General features: G+C 44.7%; 1 protein-coding gene across 2 annotated transcripts in view; it reads left to right on the plus strand.

Moving 5' to 3' along the window:
* Positions 1-2,175: 2,175 nt before the first annotated feature.
* GFPT1 (glutamine--fructose-6-phosphate transaminase 1) overlaps positions 2,176-24,400 on the plus strand; it is a 263,939-nt gene continuing 241,714 nt past the window's right edge. Inside the window, exon 1 of one of the 2 annotated variants that reach the window (XM_086943489.1) lies at positions 2,176-2,341. In XM_086943489.1, the coding sequence (XP_086799615.1) occupies positions 2,335-2,341 (7 nt within the window). In that variant the 5' untranslated portion in view covers positions 2,176-2,334. The remainder of the gene's footprint in view (positions 2,342-24,400) is intronic. The other variant, XM_086943490.1, reaches the window with a different exon arrangement.

Below are 24,400 nucleotides of genomic sequence, written 5' to 3' on the forward strand. Positions count from 1 at the left end.
TTGCCTTTCAGCACCGACAATGACACTAAGACAAATGGAATGGTTGAGTCAGGCATGTCCAATGTAAGACAGTCTTCCAGCAAGACAGCAAGGAATGAATGGTTGGAGGAACAAATGAAGAACAAAGACATAGGAGTACCATCCATGCCTTGGGAGATGATTGGCATCGACGTGATTGGACCGGTGTCTGATGGAAATGAATTACAATATATAATGGTTATAATTGACCACTACACGAAATGGCCAGAAGTAAGAGTCAATAAAAAAGCTGATTCTCTGCACGTGGTCCAATTCTTGGAAGATACATTTACGCGTGAGGGATTACCAAAAAAGTTAGTAAGTGGTAACAGGGTACAATTCACCTCAGACATTTTCAAAGGATACATGAAGAAGCGCCACATCGAACACATAACAACGTCTATGTACAACCCGACGGCCAACGGAGCCGTAGAGAAATTTAACAGGGTACTTGAAGGTAACATTCCGATAACCACGTCAGACCAACTGGACTGGAAGAGGGAAATATTTAAAACAGTGTGGGCTTACAGGATAACGCCGTGTAAGTCCACTGGCACCAGCCCATTTGAACTCATGCGTGGACGGACTCCACTTGCTAAGGACAATGTGGGTTGGGTTGAGGCTGCCCGCAGGGTACACTGGTCTTCAGAGATGGTGAAAGAAAGACTAGCCCAAGCACGATCTAGGAGCAAGAGTCTTGACGACAAGGAACCCGGGTGCAGAGTAGTGGAAACCCAGGCAGGAGATGCGGCAAAGGCAAGAAGAAGCAGACATGCCGGCATGGGTCAAGAGAGATACACCAAGCCCCTTTCCGTTCGCAAGAAGTACTGCAATTCTGTACGCCGCAGTGACGGGAAGGCCTGGCGTTCCTCAGCAGTGTCAACCCGCAAACATCCCGCAAACGATACAGTGGGCAACACACTGTTTAAAACTACTGCAGAGCAATCCGGAACACCGAAGGGTAGTACGGCAAGACAATACCTTTCTGACACTGAATCTGACATTGAACTTCCTGCAACCCTAGGGCGGAGAAGTGAAGATGATGAGCACGAAGGCACCCGACCAGGGGACTGTTTAGCTTCCTCATCCAGACCAGCAGGCGCAAGGTGCAGACTACCTGCCATCCCGGTCTGTGACCTGGCGCAACCTAGGGACAGAAGCAGGGCTGGTAGACTGTTGGGACCGCCGGCTGGACTTGAGGACTATATTTGTGGGTAGCGGAGCCTTACGCTCCCTTCTTGTTCTTGTTGGTTCCAGTTCTCCCCAAGGAAGGGGGATGTGTTGTGTTTCATTATACGTGTGTCCCTCATGGGACACCTTACCCTGTGTGCGCGCCAGTGTCCCTGCGAGGACACCGTACCAGCAGGAGGTCACCAGCTGATAACTGTCAGAAGTGACAGTTACCAGCTGATCGCCGAGGACTGCAGCTGCGCTCCATGTTTGAGGAGCATGCGTGTTGGTTTAAAATAAACAAAGTTAAGAACTCACAGGTGTCGAGTATTCTTAATACATACTAACATAACATTGTCCCATTACAGTATAACATACAACAGAGACTGCCGAATGTTTAAACCAAACATAGCTTTATGTTGGTTGTCTCGTGCCTAAAATTGCTTCTGTGTCAATAGAAGTCAATGGCAGATATATATTCCTGAGAGTTTTTAAAAATCTTCCACTTTTCTTAAATGTTGGCACATATACTCCAGCTTGACAGTGCAAACTGTCCTTCACATGGTCTTTTAACATACACCAATATTATTCTACAGTAATATGCTTCCACACAAAACTTGCTATTGACCTGTAATGCTGCACATTCACCATGCAACTTTCCTTTATTAAAGCTAGCCCCATTGACATTGCCAGTGCTTGTTGAGGAATTGTCACTTCATAAGAGCAATAAAAGAGGGCGAGTTTTTGGAAGCACGCATGCGCGGAAGTGGCGCACCCCCTCGCGCCGCTTCGTAGCCCTCATCATCTAGGATGCGCAGATCCTGCCACGTCCCAACTGCCAGCCGTCCCTTTCCTCGCCAGTCCGTAGCCTTAAATGAAAGAGACTCGGACCAATGGTGGCACAGGCCCGCCCCTCCTCCCTGACGCTAGCTCTTTCTTGGTGACCAGCGAGAGGGCGGTGTTTTGGGAGTAGGGGCGGGCCGTGGTGACGTCACGGGTGTCAGGGATACTAAGTAGCTTTCAGCGTGAGCGCTACTGGAGAAGGCAAGAGCAGGAAGCGAAGGGATAACTGCAGCCAGTGAATTGCCCGGTCATAGAAAGCCACATCAGCCAGCCGCCTCTTTCGTGTCCAACGGAAACGCAGCTATGTGCGGTAAGTTAAAAACAGATATCTCCGTGTAGAGCATGGCGACAGAGAAGGTGGTAAAGTACTAATGAACCGCCCAATTCTTTAATGGCAAGGAAGGACGTGGCCCCGACTGGCGCTTCCTTGCAGGCTCAAAGGATGAGGTGTGTTCAGATTAACCTGGTTGGGGGGTGTATGACGTGAGCCTCGGAGGGTGGCAAGAGCACTGGGAGCTTCACGGAGTGGCACGGATTGTGATGGTGGGTTCACAGTGGACGTGTACAGCATTGGTACCCGGTTTGAAGCGGTGAACGTTGTGGAGTTTCATTGAGAACTTAGTTTTCGTGTGTGGTGATTACGAGTGGCATTGCAAATCTTTACTGAGCTTGCGGACGTACACCAGGCTTGACACTGAAAGTTATGGGGTGTGATCAGTACTACGAGTGGTCTAGTATGTTACGGTGTGAATTCATGGTGGACACTTCCGTTCTCTAGAGAGGTGCCTGTGACATTGAAAGATCCCTGAGATGGCACAGGGAAATGTGTCTGGTATCATGTGAGGCAAAGGCGAACTTACACTCTGGGGGCAGTTACGGTAAATACCTTGATGGTCAATATTGGGGCATGTTTAAGGGGGACTAGTTTTGTTGTAATTAGGAGGTGAAGGTGTAAATTAAATTAAATTACGATTGAGCAATATCACTACATCCGAACGAGGAAAACCTACAGTTTTTAACTTTGAGATGGTCTAAGTTAGCCAGATGTCTTCATAGTAACCTTTCCTGGGTGCCACCTTGGGGATACCGTCCTACGAAGAAACTGGAACTATTGTTTCTGAAGTTGAATAAGGGGTTTTGTATAAAATAATGTTAAGTATCTGACTTTTCTTCAGAATTTGATAATTTAACAGATGTGGATCGTTGCGCCCCTTTGATTTTGGCTAGAAGATGTTTCTATTTTGGCTGTAAGTTAAATAAAATAAAAAAAGAGTCCTAAATCAAATGTATGTTTGTCATTCCTCTCTTGATCTCCGGCATTTGTGAAAGTGTGTGGTCAGCGCTTGATGTTACTGGTATGGAGTAAGGTTCCCATGCACACATGCTGATTTATAAAATGATAATAAAAGACAGATGCTGATTGAACAAAGAAAGAACTGGGTATTGCATTGCTGGAGGTCCGTTTTCCTCTTACTCTGACTGCCAGGATGAAAATTAACGGGGAGACTGTCTCCTCCTATTTTGGTATTTGGGCAGTTGCTTATATTGATGGGCAGTACCCATCGTTAGAATTAATTTATGACTGTGATTAGGAAACATTCTTGAAGATCATGCTTAAGATTTGGAAATCGGTTGTAGGATCCATAACCAGTGATGCTTCTGTCAAATGAAGGTTGTCATTATGCCTGACATGTCAACCGTCTTGGTGCAACAGACCATACTCGTGGAAATAAATGGTGACTGCAAATATTTTTTAGGGATAGACATTGCGTGTTGCAGTTCATGAGGGAGTGTTATTACTGTATAGAAAGTAAATTGAATTAGAAGGGAAACCTACCCAGGAGGGAAGAAGGATTTTGTTAATGTTGAAGGAAGGTCCAGTTGGTTTCTGCTGTAAATAATCATTCTTCAAAAGTGGAGCAATCCTATGGGTGGGCCTCTTGTTCGAAAGGAAACTGTATTAGTCAGCTTTACGGGAGTAACTGTGCAATTCCATCTAATAAACTACACCTATAAACTGCAAAGTCCTTCTCCAGGTTTGACACGCCGGGTGGCCCTTCAAAGGTGTTGGGAGTACTACTAAGATGGAAGATATCATGGAACAGTAGGTTCCGTCCAGGTGGAGGCAGGGCATAGTTCATCTTGTCACACACTAAGGGTCGTCGTCAGAACTAGCAAACCTGTGACAGACATTTCTAGAGGAAATAAAATAAATTGTGAAACAAAATTTTGAATTTCTGATTGATCATTTCATATTTAACCATATAATTCCAGTGTTTAGTTTTAAATACCAGAATTTGACAAAAGTGAGCAGAACTGATTAGTAATAATCATAAGATCTGCCAGTTGCCTTTTTGTGGAACATTGCTCACTAAACTATATTGGTTAATGTTTGTTCCTGCTGGTGTCTGCTAAGAAGCTAGGAGCTCTGAGTTGTTTTTTTATGTTTTATTTAATGCAACCGTCAAAAGCATATGACCTCAGGATAAATTGTTGCATACACTGAGGCCCAGATAAAGAGCAATTAAATGACTCCAATGTGCATAGTACAATATTCAATACACCGTTCCAATACATGCAGCAGCTATACTTCACAAGGCATGGCACCTTTCCTACTGCAACTCATTCTGCTGAAGAGGGGGAACATAAGCGTAGACAGAGCTGAAGAAGAGTGCCTGCTAGTCAACCAATCCCAACCCGCTCTGTAGCAGCTTCCTCCCATAGGTCTCCTCAGTCTAAGGTCTAGAGCAGACCTCAAGATACCAGCTGCAAGTCACACCTCACCCCCAAATGTGCTGTATCCTCTGGGCTCTCTTCCACTGCATACACACTTCTAGCCAAGTCGCCTGATAGGGCTCCCAGATATCACAGGGCCTACTTCTAGAAGCATTCTATGCATCAGGCATGGTGTTGTAATACGTCATATCCAAGCACCATTCCTTTAACGGAGGAAGTGACCCCTTCGCCCAGTGCAGGACTAGTCTTCACTTGGCCAGGAGGAGCCCTGTCGCCACCAAATCGCCTGTAGACTTTGGGGAGCTCCTTTTCATAGTCTAACAGTGCCAGGAGAGGAGTAGCATCTATCTTTTCCCTGTTATCTCGGAAAGTTTACAGAAGATTGCATCCTAATAGGACTGAACACCAGGAGAATACCTTGCCACCCGGGCAAACTCTGCCTCCGCCGTGGTACATTGACATCCCTGACAATCCCACAAGTCATAACGGAACAGATGGGCCGGAGTATAGTATACTCTGTTGAGGTATTTGAAGCGAATCAGGCGATATCTGCTGTTCTGGGAGACCGTCTTAATGATTGAGCAGCAGTATTGCCATTACCTTTCTTTAATGACCACACTGAAATCTTCCTTCCATGCCAACTTCGCCTTACTGACATCGGGTTGCTGCACGCTCCACAAGTATGTGTAGAGTTTCGTGACAAGGTGTTGTGAAGTGTCATTTTGCAGCACAAATGTCAAACCAGGCAATCCAGGGGGTTTCCTTAATTCCTAACCAGCAGCTCTCGCATATTGTGGTTGACCCAGAAATACTGAAACATGTCTAGCGCAGTTTAACTGCCATCTGGCACTCTTGCCTGTTCCCAACTGCGCAGGGACCCATTCTCAAAGAAGTCCCCCATGCGCCGCAGCTGCAGGCCATGCAATGCCTCCACCGCTCCCCACTCCTGCCTCATGTGAAATACATACAACAATCCAATGGTAGCAGCAGGGAGTACATTAGAGACCCTTTCGGGAGATTAATGAGAAGGCCTCCAGGAATATGCTGCAATATTTCACATATCTATAGTGCAGCACCAGCTTGTCCAGCAATTACTTGGAAAGCAGCTGCAGAGAGGCAATGTCCCTTTCCAGCAACAGATGCGGTAGGTCAGTTGGGCCATGCAACCTGTATTGAGTAAACACGCGTTGCACAGCTATGTAGTATGCCTCCAGATCGGGGGTGTTCTGGCCTCCTTTCTTGTACTGGGGTGTTTTACTGTGTCCCAGCTGATCCTCGGCTATTTGCCTGCCAAAGTTAGCCATTTTAACAACTTCTGCCGTCTACGTAAAAAGACTGTCTGGAGCAGTATAGGTATATTCATGAAAAGGAAGAAGAAACACAGCAACACCTCCGACTAAATAATGGGTCTGCGCCCACTCAGCAAAAACAGGAGTTTGATCCAACCTTTGATAGCTTCTGAGAGCCTATTAACTGCCTTGCCATAGTTATCCTGTAGCACCACTGAGAGGCCACTGTGAACCTGTATGCCCAGGTACCTCACTGAGTCTGTAGTCCACTTCTAGGGGTAGCCTGCCTGCACCGGTGAGGTACCGGTCGTGAGAAGGAATATTAGGGATTGATCCCAGTTAATTCGTATGCCTAAATGTCCGCTGCAAAAGTCTGATCTCCTTGAGTACATGGGTCAAGTTGCGCTCTGGATTTCGCACCTATTATAGCACATCATCTGCATATTCAGAGATGATCAGCTTATAATCAGGGAAACGAACCCACAGGCGTGAGTGGTATTCAAACAACAGGCAAGCCAAAGGCTCGGATACCAGGGCATTCAGCAAAAGTGATAGCGGGGCAACCCTGCCAAGTGCAACTTGTGATGTTAATGGCATCAGTAATGATGCCATTAACCTTGATCTGCACCGTTGGCCTCCCCCACAAAACCTGACCAAGCCGTAGGAAAACATCTCCCGCCCCCATCCACTTCAGTACTGCCATCATAAAGTTCCAGTCCACAGAATCAAACGCTTTCTCAGCGGCTAAAAATACCACAGTTGCAGGCTCCTCGGAGTCACTTCTAGGATCTGAGTTTTATAATGTTTGCCATGCTCATCAACATTTGTGTTCATGCAAAAATCATGTTACTTCCTTATGGCTTGGTTGCTGGGTGAGAACAAACCAAGTGCAGTTAAAGAACCTGGCTGGTAGCGTTCAGCTCTACAAAATGTAGCACATAGGCCATGATTTGGGTGCCTTGGAAATACTGGCGCTATTTATCGCACTAAGAAAGTCCAACTCCTGAGGTTCACACTGGTGCAGTAAACTCCACATAACATGAATTTTGGCCCCTGTGCAAATATGGGCTTGTGCAGGGGTTTTAAAACTCTGGTCCACCAATAATCCCACGGCTGGCTGGTTAAGCAGTACCTTCTTCAGTGGTACATGATTCATTGTGAAGTAGTTCGGTAAGAAGAAGTAATAATCTGCTGTGACTTTAGACAGGCATGCTCCTGGTGGGTGCGTTTACCTCTTCTTTGCCAAGAATTTATGTTGTAAAAGGCTGCAATATGTTTTTTGTGGCTTTTAGGTCTACGTTGAGGAAGCTACTGCAAGCATTAAATTGACCAGGGCATGTATCACAGTTTAGTACGTGGTTGTGTACTTGGGGCATGTGGAGACTTATCAAGAGCAGTGGGTTCCATATTCCTAAAATCCGTGTCTTAATACATTGTGTTTGTAAAAGTGGAGTAAAGCAGCCAAATAACAAAGTCAAATATAGTGGTTTTTATTTCCCCTAAAATGGCCCATCTGTATCTAATAGATCCAATTCATATTACTTGGTCTCTTAGTTTTTTTTTCATTTGTGAGATCCTCACACATACCCCCTTCCAATATTGCGTAGGGCATGGAGTGCAACTTGTGCAACCTTTTTGTTTTCTTAACAATTCTCAAGTTAGGGTAAAAACAGACTGGGCACCAATCTACACGTCGTACTGGGCGCAGTAGGTGACAGCTAGCTGTAATAGCTTCGTGGTTTTAATATTAACCTTCATTGTAAGCACTTATAAATTGAGCATAGAATCCTCTGAATCTCAATTTAGTGTGCCTCTACATTATTCTACTTGATGATCTGGGACTTTGTGCACTTACTAAGGCAGTTTTATGACATTGCTTTCGAAGCTGATGACGAGGGAGACTGGGTTTCGCTTCTGCCGTTACAGTTGGACTATTCAGTATTACATTTTTTTTCCTCTTGCAAATGTTTAAACGGCGGGTAGATTACATCTTTTGCTGAAAGAATACACGTAGCCAATCTGAGCATCCCTTTAACTCTTACATCCTGGCATCCCCGCGAGAAAGGGAGCATTGTAGTTCGTAGTTGAATTCTTGGTTCAAATCAATTAGGTTTTGTGTGAAGAATCCGGAGTGGGTGGAGCCTGGAGTGTACAAGCTCAGGAACAAATCATGTCTTTTAACTAATTCCTAGACTGCGGTCTTTAGTGCAGTCTGCCGCTGAACAGGAGTGCCTGCCAGCATAACATTTTTGGGCGGTAGGTGTTGCAGGATGCTTGTCCTGTAATCTATATGGCCATTAAGAAATACATGCAGCTTTTCTACAAATGACAGAATGCAGCTTGGCAAAGAGTGCATTTTTCCCCACTGTGCGTGTGCTGATTTTTGCGCTCCTAAGAACTCTATATTTGATGTGTGCATTTCCTGATGTGGATTAATGCCCCCAAAGCGCTGGCCTTTTTTAATAATGCAGATTTAAATTAACTGACTAAAGTCCTGCTTTACAAGACACCGCATTGGGAAGTTGAACACAGAATTAATCAATTTAGGGATGACATTTTGGAAAGACCAGCCTTTACTTAGCTAATCACTCATCCACCCAGCCAGTGTTGATAAATAAGAGTGACCCCGTAAGGAAATCCTCTTCATGTTGCTCACAACAGTGACGTGAACTTTTCTGCATCCTTCAACCCAATATACTTAAAGGAAATCTTTAGTTGTTTGCAGATCACGTTCATGTGTATTTCTGATTACAGACTGTGGTCAGAACCGGTTGTGGTGTAAATTGCTACTAGGAAGACACTTCTATAGTACCAGCACTGTGGGTGTGCTAGATTCCCCAACAGCAAGCAACAACTGTTGGAATGGGTGCACTGTGCTAAGCAAGGGTGATATTGTTTTCCTAGGAGAGAGTAAGGCAGTTACTTTCTGCATGTCACCAGAAGAGATATTTCACATTGAAATGATGGCATTTAACAGGAAAAAGCCAGGAAAGGCAACATAGAAAAATGTCTTCATTTATCCCTTTTGGAGCCCGCTTACTTAACTTCTTGTAAGACAAGTGGGACTGGTCAAATCAATAAGGTATTGTAGTTTTTTCCTTTGTAAAGGTATGTTCTCCTGCATAATCTCTGAAAAAATAACAGACAAAACATTATCTGTTTATACTTTATAAATTGCTCTCAAATCCATATGAAAGCAGATTTCGTCATAATTGTTAGTATATGTGAATAAAAGTGTTTTGCACCGTTTATAATCAATAGTTAATATTTGTAAAGAGTGAACATATCAACCCTTAAGGTTTCAGGGTGCTGGGGGTCGTCGGGGAGATTAAGTGAGCTATTGCCCAGAGTCACATGATGCTGAGCTGCCGCCGGTGCGGAGGCTTGAATCCTGAGTCCTGGGCTCTGGATTCAGCTGCTCTGGCTGATGTGCCACACCTCTCCCACCATTTCAAATTCACTTCTAAATTCGAACACGTTTCAGAAAATGTTGCCTTTTCCCTGATCCTTTGCCTTCTCTGGCGTAATCTCAGGAAGTCTCTGGTTCGACTGGCTTTGAAAAGGAGAAGGATTTGTTGGCGGTATGTAGTTGTGAGAATATTTGCATTGATTTAAGCAGTTAATGTGTTGCCCTTGTTGTGAGAGGTAGTGAAATGATATTCCAGAAATGGGTGATTAACTTGTATGGGCGGGGGTGCCAACGGTATGGAACATTATGTTGTGAGAAGTGTAGAAGGCCTATTTTGGCTGTGAGTAATGCAGATGAGCTATATAGTAAACTACATCTAGATGATAAACAGATTTGATTGGTGATGTCCAGGAAGGAAATTATTGACCCTGATCTATTTTGACCATAATAATGAGATTGACAGTGCTTGTATCAGACCATAGCAGCTTAGAAAGTTCTTGTATTCACTACTCAAATTACTTCATATTTTTTTTACTATACTAATTTTCAACAGTAATCCTTTATGGGTTCTGGAGTGGCGTGCTACTCGCCAGAAAAGCGCTTCAACACCCATCAGGGGTAACAAGTGCTATATGAATGCAAATCTTTCTTCCCCTTTTATCCCGCCGCTATCCTTCTCACTCCAAGTAACTGACTAATATCCACCACTGAAATTACATCATATTTCACCATATTAATTCACCACTAATCCTTTGTAAATGTAAATGTATAGGCATTTATATAGCGCACTACTTACCCGGAGGGTCCCAAGGCGCTTCGACTGCTGCAAAACCCTTCCTGGCTTCCCTGAGAGATGGTCCCTTAATGGGTATCTCCAGGGTGAGACCAGGCATCCCCGGCGGTCTGGTGGGGCCGTTAGTGAAGATGAGGCAAACTAATGCCCAGAGTTGCCGAGTGTGATCGCTGATCAGAGTGGGCACCGAGGCGAGAGAATTATCGAGTCCGCTGACCCTGGTCCAGAAGCCTGCCGCGCCGGGAATCGAATCCTGGTCCCGGGCTATATAAATACAAACCTTTGTCCTCCTCTATCATTCCAAATCCAAATAACTGACTAACCTATCCACCACTTAAATTGTACTCTCATGTTTCACTATACTAATTCAACACTAATCCTCTATACGTCGTGGAGTAGCATGCTACTCGCCGAGAAAGCGCTGTGACGCCTCGTCAGGGGTTCTAAGCGCTATATAAATGCAATTACAATACAATACTTGGGCTCAGGCTTCATCCCTCTACTTTTACCTTGAGTTCTGGTTTCTCTGGCCCCTCTGAGATCAGGGAGGCTGCTGCTAGCGCAGATCTTAACTTGCTGCCACAGATGTCCACAGAGAGCCTCTCAATGAGGGGGAACCCCACCAACGCTACTGTATCCAGATGGCTACTACAGAGGTGAGCGGAGTCGACCCTGGTTCTGGTCCCCAACTCCTTGTTCATAGTTAAGATATTTTACATGCAAATCAGGATGCATTGGAAGCCTTTTTTCTGTTGTCTGACATGTCGAAGACAGGTAGCTTGGTCATGTCAGGATCGGATTCAGATTATGATTGCAATCTATCTGATCGGGGAGAGGCACCAGGTTCCAAACCTGAAGGGATTAAAACGATCACAGTAGACTTTTCCGAAAGCCACAGAAATTAGGTCGCCTTGGCTGATTTTAGCGGGGATGACTTGCAATGGAATCCCTTAGGGGTTGGATTTACACCAATTAACAAGACTATGCAGGATGCATCATCTGTCCTATTCTCAAAAGAGCAAGTTGCTCCCTTGACTGCTAGTCCTGGGTTATTTGGGACGCTGCCAGTGCAATTGCAGTTTCAAGGTATATCACAAACGGGGGCAGTAGAGGATCCTTCCCTAGCCTTAATTTACAATTTGTTGCAATTGCATAGGGAGGAGTAGAAAATTATCTTAACGTCTCTAAAGACTTCTCATCTAAAAATGCAGATTGTACCGCAGAAAATGTAGCAAAAAACATGGATTTAATACATGGCCGCTTGAACAACATTGAATCCCAAGCAGCTGGTTTGGCAGAATCGTCAAAAGTCATTAAGAATCATGTGAGCCACCATGAGTGTAGACTGCAGGTCATGTCTCAAACTTGATGATGTTGAGAATCTTATGCAAAGAAACAATTTAGGTGTATTGGGAATCCCTGAAGGGAGCAAGATGATGATCTCAAAAGATACATTGTCCATCTATTTCAGCAGTTGTTTCCCAATCTCAGTGACTGGGACATTGACTGTCAATTCAAAGGGCACGCCGTTTCCCCTTCAGCAAACCTAACAAGGGCTGCTCTGCGAAGTATCCCCGCACTATTTTGATCTTCGTGGGGAACTTCATGTTCGGACTGCAAATATTTCAAGTGGCTAGCCCTAGCAAACCAGTCAAGGCTTGCGGGGTTGAATTCTTTGTTAGGTTTGACTTCTGTCAGGTGACTGCTGAACGTAGATGGCGTCTACACAATTTCCTCTTTTCGGACATTGGGTGCCACAGTTTCCTTACTGGAATCAGCAAATTTGAAGATCTGCTTCAAAGTCCTGACAGTATTTTGCTAGGACCCCTGGAAGGCACAGAACTTTTTGAAAACAATGAGGTGAGGCGAATACGGAATGAATTATTCTCTGTTTTGCTTCTTTCGAAATAGAAAGGAATTCCTTTTGACCTGGGTCTTACCTTCAGAATGTTTTAATTCTAGGGGATATCTATCTATCTGTCTGTCTGTCTGGCACTCTCTAAGTTTGGGTACCGTCGGGAAGGGGAGTCTGGGGGTGTCCTGGGAGGGTAGGGCAGGGATTAGGCGGAGGTAGATAAAAGAAAAGGAAAAGATATAGCATTCAATGAATTGTATAAATAAACTCATGCTGTGTTTATATTTAAAAAATATTTTTATCAATAGATAATATGCTCGGTAGTCTTAACCAGGATGTGTACATTCTCTGTTGGAATGTCAACAGCATGCACTTCACTGCCAAGATAAGATACATCATGGAGGAAGTATGTACTTTCACGCCCCATCTTTAATGTATTCAGGAAGCTCATCTTACTGTTCGGGAGGTACGTAATTTTAACAGCCTAGGTTATTACACTCTTGCAGCAACTGGGTAGCTACTCCTCAGAGAGGGTGGCACAACTATCTAAGGAGAAGGAGTGGGTTTCTTACCAGGTCGAAGTGGATCATTTAGGGAGATGGCTGATTGCTTGTTTAGGGGTTGAGAGGTTACAGGTAATGGTTTGTGTTATCTGTGCTGCAAATGCTGATGACTCAGGCATGTATAATCTCCTCTTGATGGGCTATGTATGTGTCAGTCGCCCATAGTTATGTGTGTGGATTTGAATTGAATTCTTTACCCAGGCGTAGACTCCGCTACTATGTGCATGCTATAGCAGTGTTGTATGAAGAAGTGCAGGGCGGCTCAAAGGAAAACCTTGTTAAACATGCTCTCGCCGATGTATGGCGTGCTCACCGGGTGAGTGTGCCTTGTATTACATTTCATTTCATACCTCGTCACTCATCCTCTTGTAAAGATATGGATTTTGCTAGTTACAGCAATTTATCATCCCTAGCAATTAAACTAAAAATCTAGGACAGTTTTTGATCATAACTCCCTTTCAATATTTATTTAAACCAGTGAATTGAGTAACACCAAAACATTGCGCTAGTGGAACTTTGCGTCTAATAATAATTTAAGATCAGAGTATATTTGTTTTATGGTCTTGTGTCTAAGGGACTTAATTTGTGCTAACAAAGGGTCTTCTAATCCCATAATGGTCTGGGATGCCTTGAAAGCCTTTGTTAGAGATTAGACTACCATTTATATAATCTATAAGAGTAGGGTCAAACGGACTGCAGAGACTAAGATGCGGGAGAAGTTTCTCCAACTAGAACTAGAGCATTCGCTTCTACTTAAGTTCTGTAACAATCCTAATACTACACTTGGTAGATTCAGACAATTAACTATGCTAAGGATGCAATTGAAAACAAGAATTTGCAATGCAATAGGTCTTGCATCAGGAAAGTGTGAGCTATTGGTATTGTAAATGACATTTTTTTAAATATGTGTTGGCCTTGAAAATATATCAATTAATAGCATTGTTATTCACAAAGCCAATAGCTTACACTTTCCTAATGCAAGTCCTATTGGCTATGACAATGCTTGTTGGTAGCAAGCAAGGACAGTGCTGTTGTGGTGCTGAGTGATGCTGTTGTGGTGCTGAGTGATGATGTGGTTGGGCTGAGCGATGTGGTGGTGTATTAGAGTGATGTGGTGGTGTCCCGGAGTGATGTGGTGGTGTCCCAGAGTGATGTGGTGGTGTCCCAGAGTGATGTGGTGGTGTCCCAGAGTGATGTGGTGGTGTCCCAGAGTGATGTGGTGGTGTCCCAGAGTGATGTGGTGGTGTCCCAGAGTGATGTGGTGGTGTCCCAGAATGATGTGGTGGTGTCTCAGAGTGATGTGGTGGTGTTCCATAGTGATGTGGTGGTGTCCTATAGTGATGTGGTGGTGTCCCTGAGTGATGTGGTGGTGTTGTGAGGCGTGCAGCAGTGGCTGGCGTGCAGCAGTGGGTGGCGTTAAGCAGTGGGTGGCGTGCGGTAGTATGCAGCAGTGTGTGGCATGCAGCAGTGTGTGGCGTGCAGCAGTTTGATGCGTGCAGCATTGTGAGGCATGTTAAATATTTGTGTACTTACAGTTGTTTGAAGAAAAGTATATGAGATACTGTAAGCACTTCTGATTTGTCTCGCTAATTTCTTAGGGCAATTGCTCATAATGGAATATTTGTACGTATTCGCAAGCTACACACATAGGGAGTAAACAACAGCGTTAGTATTTTTGAAACAACTTCTAATATTACCAGTAGCAGCATTAGTATTTAGAAAGCAACTTATAATATAATAGAACAAAGCTACTCCTGAGGCGGAAGCCGGGAGATGACAAACGCACTTTTTAAAAAAACTTATTTCTTGTGTCACTGATTGATTAAAACTGCATTTTAACCTGCGCACTCACCCTTCAGGCATCTCCTCCTGGGTTTGAAGTACGCTAAACAGCGAACCTTTCGCTGCAACGAGGCCGCCAGTAAAGTCAATTCTGCCGCCATTACCGGCGAGGAATCAGAGGCCACGCCCACTTGCAGGCCACGCCCACCCGCCCGAGTATATAAACGCTGCCGACAGCGCTTCTAGTCAGAACAAAGCTACTCCTGAGGCGGAAGCCGGGAGATGACAAACGCACTTTTTAAAAAAACTTATTTCTTGTGTCACTGATTGATTAAAACTGCATTTTAACCCGCGCACTCACCCTTCAGGCATCTCCTCCTGGGTTTGAAGTACGCTAAACAGCGAACCTTTCGCTGCAACGAGGCCGCCAGTAAAGTCAATTCTGCCGCCATTACCGGCGAGGAATCAGAGGCCACGCCCACTTGCAGGACACGCCCAACCTCCCCCTCTACCTCCCTTAAGGATGTGCATTCATCGGACGCGCAGGGGACGGGCGCAGCGGGCGCGCCGTTTGCGCGCCGAAGGCGCGCCTAAGGCAAGCCCGTCTTCGCCCGTCCTCGCCAAGTCATCGCCTCTCGCCACCCCCCCTGGCTCGCCCAGACCTTGTCAACGCATACGCTATGACGGTAAGGAACTCCTACTTCTGAACCCCTACCAAAAATGCCCTAATACCACTGGCATCCTAGGTCTTACGCATTTACAATGCACCCACTGCCACTTCTCCACCGACGCGCCCACCAGGGTACGGTGTGACCTCCCTAATACTACAATATCGCCACTGAGGATATTCCAACTCAACTGCAGATCCCTCGTTAAACACCACTCGGAGGTAAACACGCTCCTTCAGGAAGAAAACCCCGACGTACTATTTCTATGCGAAACATGGCTCCAAGATAGCCTGACCACCATCCCCAATCTATCACTCCCAGAGGAGTTTAATCTGGTCACCATCAACCGTGATTCTCGCGGTGGCGGCATTGCCATCATTTATAAAAAAACAACTGACCTGCTCCTTTGTTAAGGAACCTCTCCAAGACTGTGAATGTGCCCAATTTAAAATTAGTGTGACCCCCCAATTTACGCTATCTGGCATATACATCTATCGCCCTCCAGGCCAGGCCACAAAATTCATTAACGCCCTTCTTGAAACGGCGACAACGCTCACCACTAAGTTCGCCAACTTCACCATCCTAGGTGACCTGAACTTACACTTTGATGCGACAGGCGACAATACCATCATTAATCTTCTTGCTGACCTCTCGGCTCTGCAACTCAATTCCCTTGTCCACACCTCTACCCATATTGCTGGACACACCCTAGATCCGATCTTTTCTAACATACCAGAGGCAGCTGTAGAAACCCCCATCCCTCTGGGATGGACGGACCACCACCTAGTTAAAATGAGTGTCCCGGCACCCCAACGTCAAAGCAAAACTGAATCCTTTCAGAGTCTAAAAAGACCGTGGCACAAACTTTCCCTACCTGCCTTACACGAAACCCTTGGTGAGTTCCAACACGAAGCCAACCAAGATATAGACTCGACCTATTCTTCGTTCACCAACTGGATCAGTAACGGCCTCGACACTCTCATCCCGGCCAGACCGACGAAAGGACGCAATACACCCTCCAACCCATTGTTCGACGACACCCTTAGGACTATGGGCAAGGAGTGTAAAAAGGCCGAGCGCATATGGAGGAAGCAATATGATAACCAGGACAAGGCTGTGTATCTATCCAAGCTCAAGACCTATCATAAAGCTATTAGATCTGCCCGTGCTTCCTTCTATTCCAACAAAATTAACTCCAATACGAACCCATCCAAAATCATTTTTAAACTAGTGAAAGAGCTCCAAAGCCCTAGGGCGCCCCCCCCCAAAATTTCCTCCCACGAGCAATGTGAACAGCTTGCAACCTATTTCATCGAAAAAGTTCAGAAAATTTATGCAACTTTTCCACAGACTGTTCCTCTCAAGGAAGTACCCCTGACCAGGACCCCTAACATCTTACCTCTGTCCCAAATCCCTGCCATCACCGTTGCAGACCTGACCAAACTTGGCAAGAAAGTGAAGTCTGGCTCTCCAGCTGATCCCATGAGCCCTTCTCATTTCATGTCTTCGATGGACTTCCTTTCATCCCCCATGCTGAACATCCTCAACCTCTCCTTCTCCACAGGACTCGTACCCATCGCCTGGAAACAAGCATGGGTATCACCGATAATTAAAAAACCTACCCTTGACCCCACCAAGCCAGAAAACTTTCGGCCTATATCCCTTCTCCCATGGATGTCCAAAATTGCCGAAACCCATGTAAACGAGTCTCTTTCTAAACACCTGGACAGCCACGGAATCCTGGACCCTTCCCAAAATGGCTTCCGTCCAGGCCATAGTACGGAGTCTGCCCTACTAGCCACCACGGAGCATCTCCGGATGATTTTAGATGCCGGTCATAGTGCTGCGCTGATCCTCCTCGATCTCAGCGCAGCCTTTGACACGGTTTCCCACGACATCCTGCTGAAACGTCTGGAGACGACCGGTGTGACTGGCCTCGCACTTGCATGGTTCCGATCCTTTCTCAAGGATAGATCCTTCAAGGTGTCAGCCCCCCCTTACCTCTCTAAACCTCACCCCATCGCTCAGGGGGTCCCCCAGGGTTCAGCGCTGAGCCCCTCCCTCTTTAACCTATACGTCCAGCCACTCACGGACGTGGCTAGAGAATGGGGGCTCACGCTTGTATCATACGCGGACGACACCCAGCTGGTTGTCACCCTCTCGGAAAGCCCGTCCCTCGTGGCATCCAACTTCAAAGAGGGTATGTCTGCGGTGGCTCGCTGGATGACGGACAACTACCTCCAACTCAACGCCGGAAAAACCGAGGTGCTCCTCCTGGGCCGCAACACCAGCCTCTGGAACGAGCACTGGTGGCCGTCATCCTTAGGCGACACCCCACTCCCTAAAAACTGTGTGAAAAATCTGGGAGTCTGGGTCGATGCCAACCTTAGTTTCCAGTCCCACACTAAAAAGGTGGCAGCCACTTGCATAGGCCTTTTAAGAAACCTCCGGCCCATACTTGGGCTCTTCGATGCCAAGGCTCGCCAGCTCATCATCCAGGCCACCATTCTATCACGCCTGGACTACGCTAATGTTCTCCTGCTGGGAGCTAATAAAGCGGAAACAGCCAGGTTCCAACGCATTCAAAATGCGGCAGCCAGAACGCTGGTTGGCCTCCCACGGAGGTGCTCAGCCAGAGCCACCATCCGTAAGCTCCACTGGCTACCGGTGGACCATAGAATCCAATTCAAGGCCTTAGTCATGATCTTTAAGATCGTGAAAATGGGAAGCCCCCCGTTGCTTCGAAGCCTTGTCCAACCTTACGCTCCTGGTCGTGCTCTCCGCTCTGCCAACCAACTCCTTCTGTCAATCCCTAGGTTTCGTCTCTGCCGAACTGGAGGCCGCTCGTTTGGTGTCCTCGGCCCCAAACTGTGGAACGATCTCCCCCTCAGCATTCGCACTATCGACTCCCTCCCTGCTTTCCGTAAAGCAATCAAGACTCACCTCTTCCCCGCCGCCTAGTTTCCCCCCCCCCTCAGATCAGTTTGCCTGTTCTTAGCGCCGGGACACCCCTTTGCCGGGGTAGCTGTTGCGCTTCACCAAATCTAGAATAAGAATAAGCAGTAACGAGTGAGCATACGAACTAGGAAACACTAATATTGGTGAGTTTTTTAGAAGCATATGCAAAGAGGAAATGTTCAAAAGAGGTAATTACTGTTGGCGAGTCATAATTAACACATTTTAACTATTTGCTTTGCAGTACAGAATGTGTAGTAGCGACAAATTAAGCCGCTTTTGTTGCAATGTGTGCCTAAGCAAAGGGTTTTGCTGAGAAAAGCAATGAGATGAAAAGAAGAAATAAAGGAAATATTAAAAGGCGAACTAAACTGCAAGCAAAGTGCAAAGCAGTTGGTGTGTTGCGTGTTAGTGTAACATACATATTTGTATGTACCGTAAAATAGCAGCCTTAAGTTAAATTTGCATAAAAAACTATAATTCTGCGGCCAAAGAAGTATACTAGCTAGATAACAAATGTAGTAAATTATGAGGTAGTATATAAAGCCTAGTATGTAAAGCAGGGAAAATGGTGAGGAACGCTAGCGGTAGTTTGTACGTGAAATGCTTGTTTGGAGCGAAAGGTTTTTATAAGCAAAGGAGTATTGCCACGGTTACAGAAAAACTTAAGGAAACTGAAAACTATCTGTAAAGCTGTGGCATATTACTATCACAAAATGAAGCAAACTAGTAGACACTAACTTGTTTTTTAAAAGCAAAACGTTTATATAAAAATGCAACGTCTGTAACCTAAAGTAAATAACACTTAAAAAAAAGCATGCAAAATGCGTAATAAGCTGTAAATCAAAAAGCTAAGATTGGCAATATATACTAAAACAACGGAAAAGCAAATAAAGTATACAAAAAAAATCTTGAACCTTGTCTAAAATAACTTGTAGAGAAGGGCATATAACGCTTCAATGCTGCATAGGATAGTGTCGCTGTAAAGGTTTGTGGATGTTTACGGCGTCCCTGTTAAATACAAGTTTCAGAGCAAAGATAGCGATCTTCAGGAGCAATAAAACATGTGGCACGGGAAATGCATGGTCGTGTGTGAAAATGGCTGAGGTTTAATACTGCGATAAACTCAAATGTAGAAGATGGTGGGTTAAAAAAAAAGAAATGCTTTAAGGCATAAAAGCTGCTAGTAATAAGCGCGTACATAAATATAATTTTGGGGGGGGCACACTTTTATTTAAAGATTCTTAATTAACAAATACCTCTAATTGCGGGAGCAAAAGGCTTAGCAGGTAACTTTATATACAAGCTCCTAAATTGTCATGTAAAGTAGAAGGCCCTATAGAGAAACTTTATTTACAGTCTGGCACATATAACGTGCTAAGATGCAACTGAACACATTTAGAATGCATACCTTAAAAACGTGTGTTACAGATAATGTTTTTCATGTTTTGAAAAGTGCCATTAATGACGTGCACATAGGCTGTATTGCAACCTCAGGAGGTACATGTGTCTTTGCTTGTTTGCATGTGTGTGCATATGTGTATGTGTGCAGTTAAGCTTATGTAACTCTCTGTGTGTGTGCCATTCCATGTAAGACAACGTGTGTTAATGCGGCACGCTAAAAAGAAAGACTACTAACGAAGTATTTAAGGCCTGCATATAACTGGTAGTGCAATCTTAGCAGTTATGTTCGTGTAACTCTCTTTGTGTGTGCCTGTTTATATAATAGAACGAATGTTAATGCTGCATGCTAGAAAGAACAAGAAACTTAGAAAGACAAGCTCTCTTTTCATTGCGGGGCGGGGGAGCAGGGGAGCGGCGTTCCTTTGAAGTCGGAAGAGTGGGAGGTAACGAGCATATGGGGTGTGAGCGATAACGAAAGTAAGAGGGGGAGCAGGAAGTGAGGCCGAGCGCGCGCTGGCAAAGCTTCGCGCTTGAATGCCTCACATGCACTGGGCATAATCCGCACTCCAAAGAACTCTTGGTAGGATTTGCTGGTGGCCCTCTATATCTCTAGCGAGCAATGCGCAAGCGCATTGGCAAACGAGACCTAAAAACAAGAACAACGTGCCACTGCTGCAATGAAACAAAGAAAAGGGTACAAGAGCAGAGGGGGGGAGAAAGGATGATGCTCCCTTGTGTGACTGCCCTACTGAGAGAATGGGTGGCAAGCGGGGGTCTTGTGGGGTATGACGGTGTGAGCAAAAGGAGGTTGAGCAAACCCACGATCTGACCTAACATCGTTTCAGTTGGTTGATAAACGCAGCCTTTCAGTGGTCTGGGTTGTGGGCATGACGAATGTTGCTTTATTGAACTGCACATTTTCACTCGAAGGTCATTCTCAAGAAACACATAGCCCAGGTGAATGAGCCGGGGGTTTGAGTGGCGCTGAAGAGACGCTTTGAGGGGTGAGACGTTGCTCTGAATATTTCATTAAATTATTGAAAGAGAATAGAGAAAGACAGACTCAAAATGGAAGAGAGTACGATCACCAGAAAAGAGAAGATAAGGAATGGAAACAGTGAGGGATAGCGATGGAGACGATAAACAGAGCAAAAGAGAAAAAAAAATGAAAGCGCTAGCGGCCGCATGCTGGCAATTGGTGACCTGTAGAGCCCGTGAATGAGAAGAGCGGCCAGCCGTGGGAGGTGGGATGGGAAGTAGGAGAGTGCTGGTGTGCTCACGCGTGGAGCGGCAGCCTTTGAAGTGTGATGTCAGGCACAGGCAAATGGTGGTTTGTGACGTGGGTGATTTGTGCACGCGCATAGATCACCTGAACTGTGGCTAATCCACCGTTCTAATCTGCCGTTGGTAGACTGTTCTTTTGCCCTTACTATAATCTCCGCCAGCAATGCGCAAGCGCATTGGCAGGCCAAGACCTAAAAAGATCTGGGATTGGGTTTGCTCAAAGTATTGGGTCAAATGTTTGTTGTACTTTGAGAATAGCGAGGAGATGGGTATCCCATTAACATTACAATTAAAGAACAAGAGTAATAAAAACCTAGTAACAAGCATAAGAGACGAGGGGTAATCTTATTACTTTTTGTTCACCAATCCTCCCAGTTTCCCATCAGTTGTATTCTAATTTATAAAAGGATGATTGCCGGTCAACTCAGGGCTCGATCTATGACTATATTCAGCTCGATGGTCTCAATCAAATTACAAATGATCAGAGGGCTAATTTGGATGCTCCGATAACTAGGAAAGAGATCGGAACAGCTAGCAACAGGTAAAGCGGCTGAACCGGACACTATTCCAACTAAATATTATCATCCCAATCTTCTTTGAGTTAGTCAACTCTTTGTCTTTTCTTCATTGCGTGCCACCCTCATGGAGTGATACCTATATTGCTATCTTTCCTTAAAAAATTTTTTTAAAAGCACCCATTAAATAACAGAACTTACCACCCTATATCATTAACTAACTGCAATTCCAAAATATACACTCCTATATTGTCAAAACGCCTTGCTTTGGTCATAGGACCACTACTTGACCCCACCCAGCATGGATTTATACCCCAACAAGATACTACATCTCATATCAGTCTTGCCTTATCTGCTCTCAGTGTTGCTGCAGAATCTAAAGGCCAGACAGGATGATCTTGTTGGATACCAAAAAAGCATATATTAGCCTCTCCTGGCAATATCTTTGGGCAGTTTTGTCCGCAGTGGGTTTTGGTGCCGAATGTATTATACGGAGACAGATGTTATACATCTCCCTTACAGGCAAGATATCCTGTTTGGGCTTACTGTCTGATTCTGTCCAGGTTAGCCTTGTTACAAGATCGGAATGTCCCCTTTCCCCGCTTCTGCTTGTCCTGTATCTGGATTCATACATTCGGGCACTTAAATTGTCTGTTCTCAATCCACACCTGAGACTGCATAATTGGAAGGTTAAACTTCTGGTATATGCTGATGTTTTAGCAACTTTAACATCATCGCCCAAGGAGGATCTTCTCGCCATTGTAGAGGACGCTGTGGCATTTGGCCAAATGTCCTGTTATAAGTTAAATGCAGACAAGACAGGAAGTATCGCAAATAGGATCCCAGAAGGGAACGATGCCTGATTTGTCACATCAGCTAAATATTTGGGTGTTAATGTTCCTGTTAGTTTATGCTATCATAGCTCTTAAATACGAAACTGTATTTGGTTTCCCTGTCTAGACTGAGGAAATGGGATAAACTACACCTCTGTCTATTAGGTAGATGAAATGTCATCAAAATGGTTATCCTCCCACTGTACCTCCCTATTTGTTCCAGTGTATTCACTTGTATCTGTGCAAGAGCTTTTAAATTTGAAAGCAGCTAGTAGCATTTTGTGTGGCAATGCAAAAAAACCTTAAAGCTCTATATGATGCCTTCAGCTTCCACGCAGCAAGGACGGGGCATCACTACCATCTCGCTAGTTTTATTATTTGGCTGCATTTATTTAAAGACCCTGCAGTAGCGGGGACAGGACTCTGGGATCTGGCTGGCTTATTTCCAGAATATCAGCTCGTCCCTTAGACGATTAACCCTGATAAGGGTCTGATTGACACATGGTTTAGCAGAATATTCGACCCATCTGCCATATTCCAGTGCTCCACCAGTTAACACCCCTCTGGAATAATCCCAATGTACCAAGGTAATTTCAGGCAGTTATTCAATGTGCTGGCGTGACTCTCGGATTACCAACTCTGGTCATCTTTATAATAAAGGGGTCTTCTTGATATTCCAGGAGATCAGCAGTAAATATCGACTTTTCAAACTCCGTCCATTTTCCTGCCTGCAAGTGAGAACATTTGTGTCATATTTTTCCTCTAATGAAATTAGCTTAAGGTACAATGAGTTTTTAACTAAATTCATTAAGGCCCCCAAATGCAGTTACATTTGCCTTTTCTACTCTGTAATGACTGGCATAAAGAAACAGACTAATACATTTGATAACCTGTCTGCTTGCTGGTCTAGAAATTTGGTTCCAGCTTTTCCTTCACTGACATAAGGCGCACTAACATGCTCGCCCAAAGCATTTTAAATGTTTCTAGGCTAAAGATGCATTCCATCAAAACGCTTTAATGTATACTAAACACTGATTAAACTGTACAAATGGGATTGAGGGATACATTAGATTGCTTTCGCTGTAGCCAGCCCGGATCTGACACTGCTCATAGTTTAGCTTCATGTGAACAAATAGATCCGCCATATTGGTATTTGCAATGCTAGGTCCACTCTAAATGGTAGAAGTAAAATACGACCTTAGAACAGTATTACTGGGCCATGGGTCTAATGTTCCTAGGGGTCTTCTTCCTTGCTGTGACTGCAGCTAGACTGGCGATTGCCCAGGCTTGTCTTTTGAAGGGGGCTCTGGAGAGTATGTTACTTTTGTGGCTGGACTTGGCGATCATTTGTAATCATCCCAGGCGAAATAGATTAAGGAAGATATGGGAGTCGGTTAGACCAGGCCTATCTGATCTCATTCTTGGTTACACAATGGATGTACTAAAGAGATATGATGGATCGGATAAGTTAATAAATGTATTGATTTTTTCCCCCCATATGGATGATGTAATCTGTTGATGAAATTTACTGTACACATGCATGTCAGTGAAATAGTAGAAATTAACTCGGCCAAGTGCATATTTGTTGCATTGATTCCGCTCACACATACGTTATTATTGTACTTAGCGACTGTATCAATATGCTATGTTCTTTTTTCGATTTAAAAAAAAAAAAGATGGCTTTGTGCATGTGAAGATTCTGTATACAGGAACTTGCATTTTTTTAATAATTCTTTTTGCATTTAGTGACATTTTCCTTCTGTAGTATCCTACTGTTCGGCGTCGGACAAATAGTGGCTATTTCTATTAATGTAAGATATAAACAACGAGTAAAGGAAGTGAAGGCGTGAAAGTCAAACAAAATTGCAGAACAGTAAATGGAATAATACAAAATATACCTCACATGATCCATTATAAATGCGCTGTTGGCATTCCTACCCCAAAAAAGCATTAATCTAACTAATTGCACCAAGAGAAAGGTTCCAGCAGATTCCACAAGTTTAGCGAATTCAGTGACCTCAGAAATGTTCCATCCAGCCCATATTCATGTGTGCGTGAGTAACAGTAGTGGAAATACTTTGCCGACCATCATTAAGCAAAGACAAACTGTGAATTAAGGCATCGATAGTTAAAACCATCCAGAAAAATTTGATTAACTAGGGTTCTGCCACTCTGTGGGGAGCAGAGCTGCTCTAATCCGAATACGTTTCGAGAAGAACTTTGTCCGTTGGTCGCTAATGTCAGTCTTATCAGCACGCCAACCACCTTTGAGGTTCAAACAGT

The sequence above is a fragment of the Lissotriton vulgaris genome, chromosome 11, assembly GCF_964263255.1.
Source record: "Lissotriton vulgaris chromosome 11, aLisVul1.2, whole genome shotgun sequence".
Classification (NCBI taxonomy): Eukaryota; Metazoa; Chordata; class Amphibia; order Caudata; family Salamandridae; genus Lissotriton; species Lissotriton vulgaris.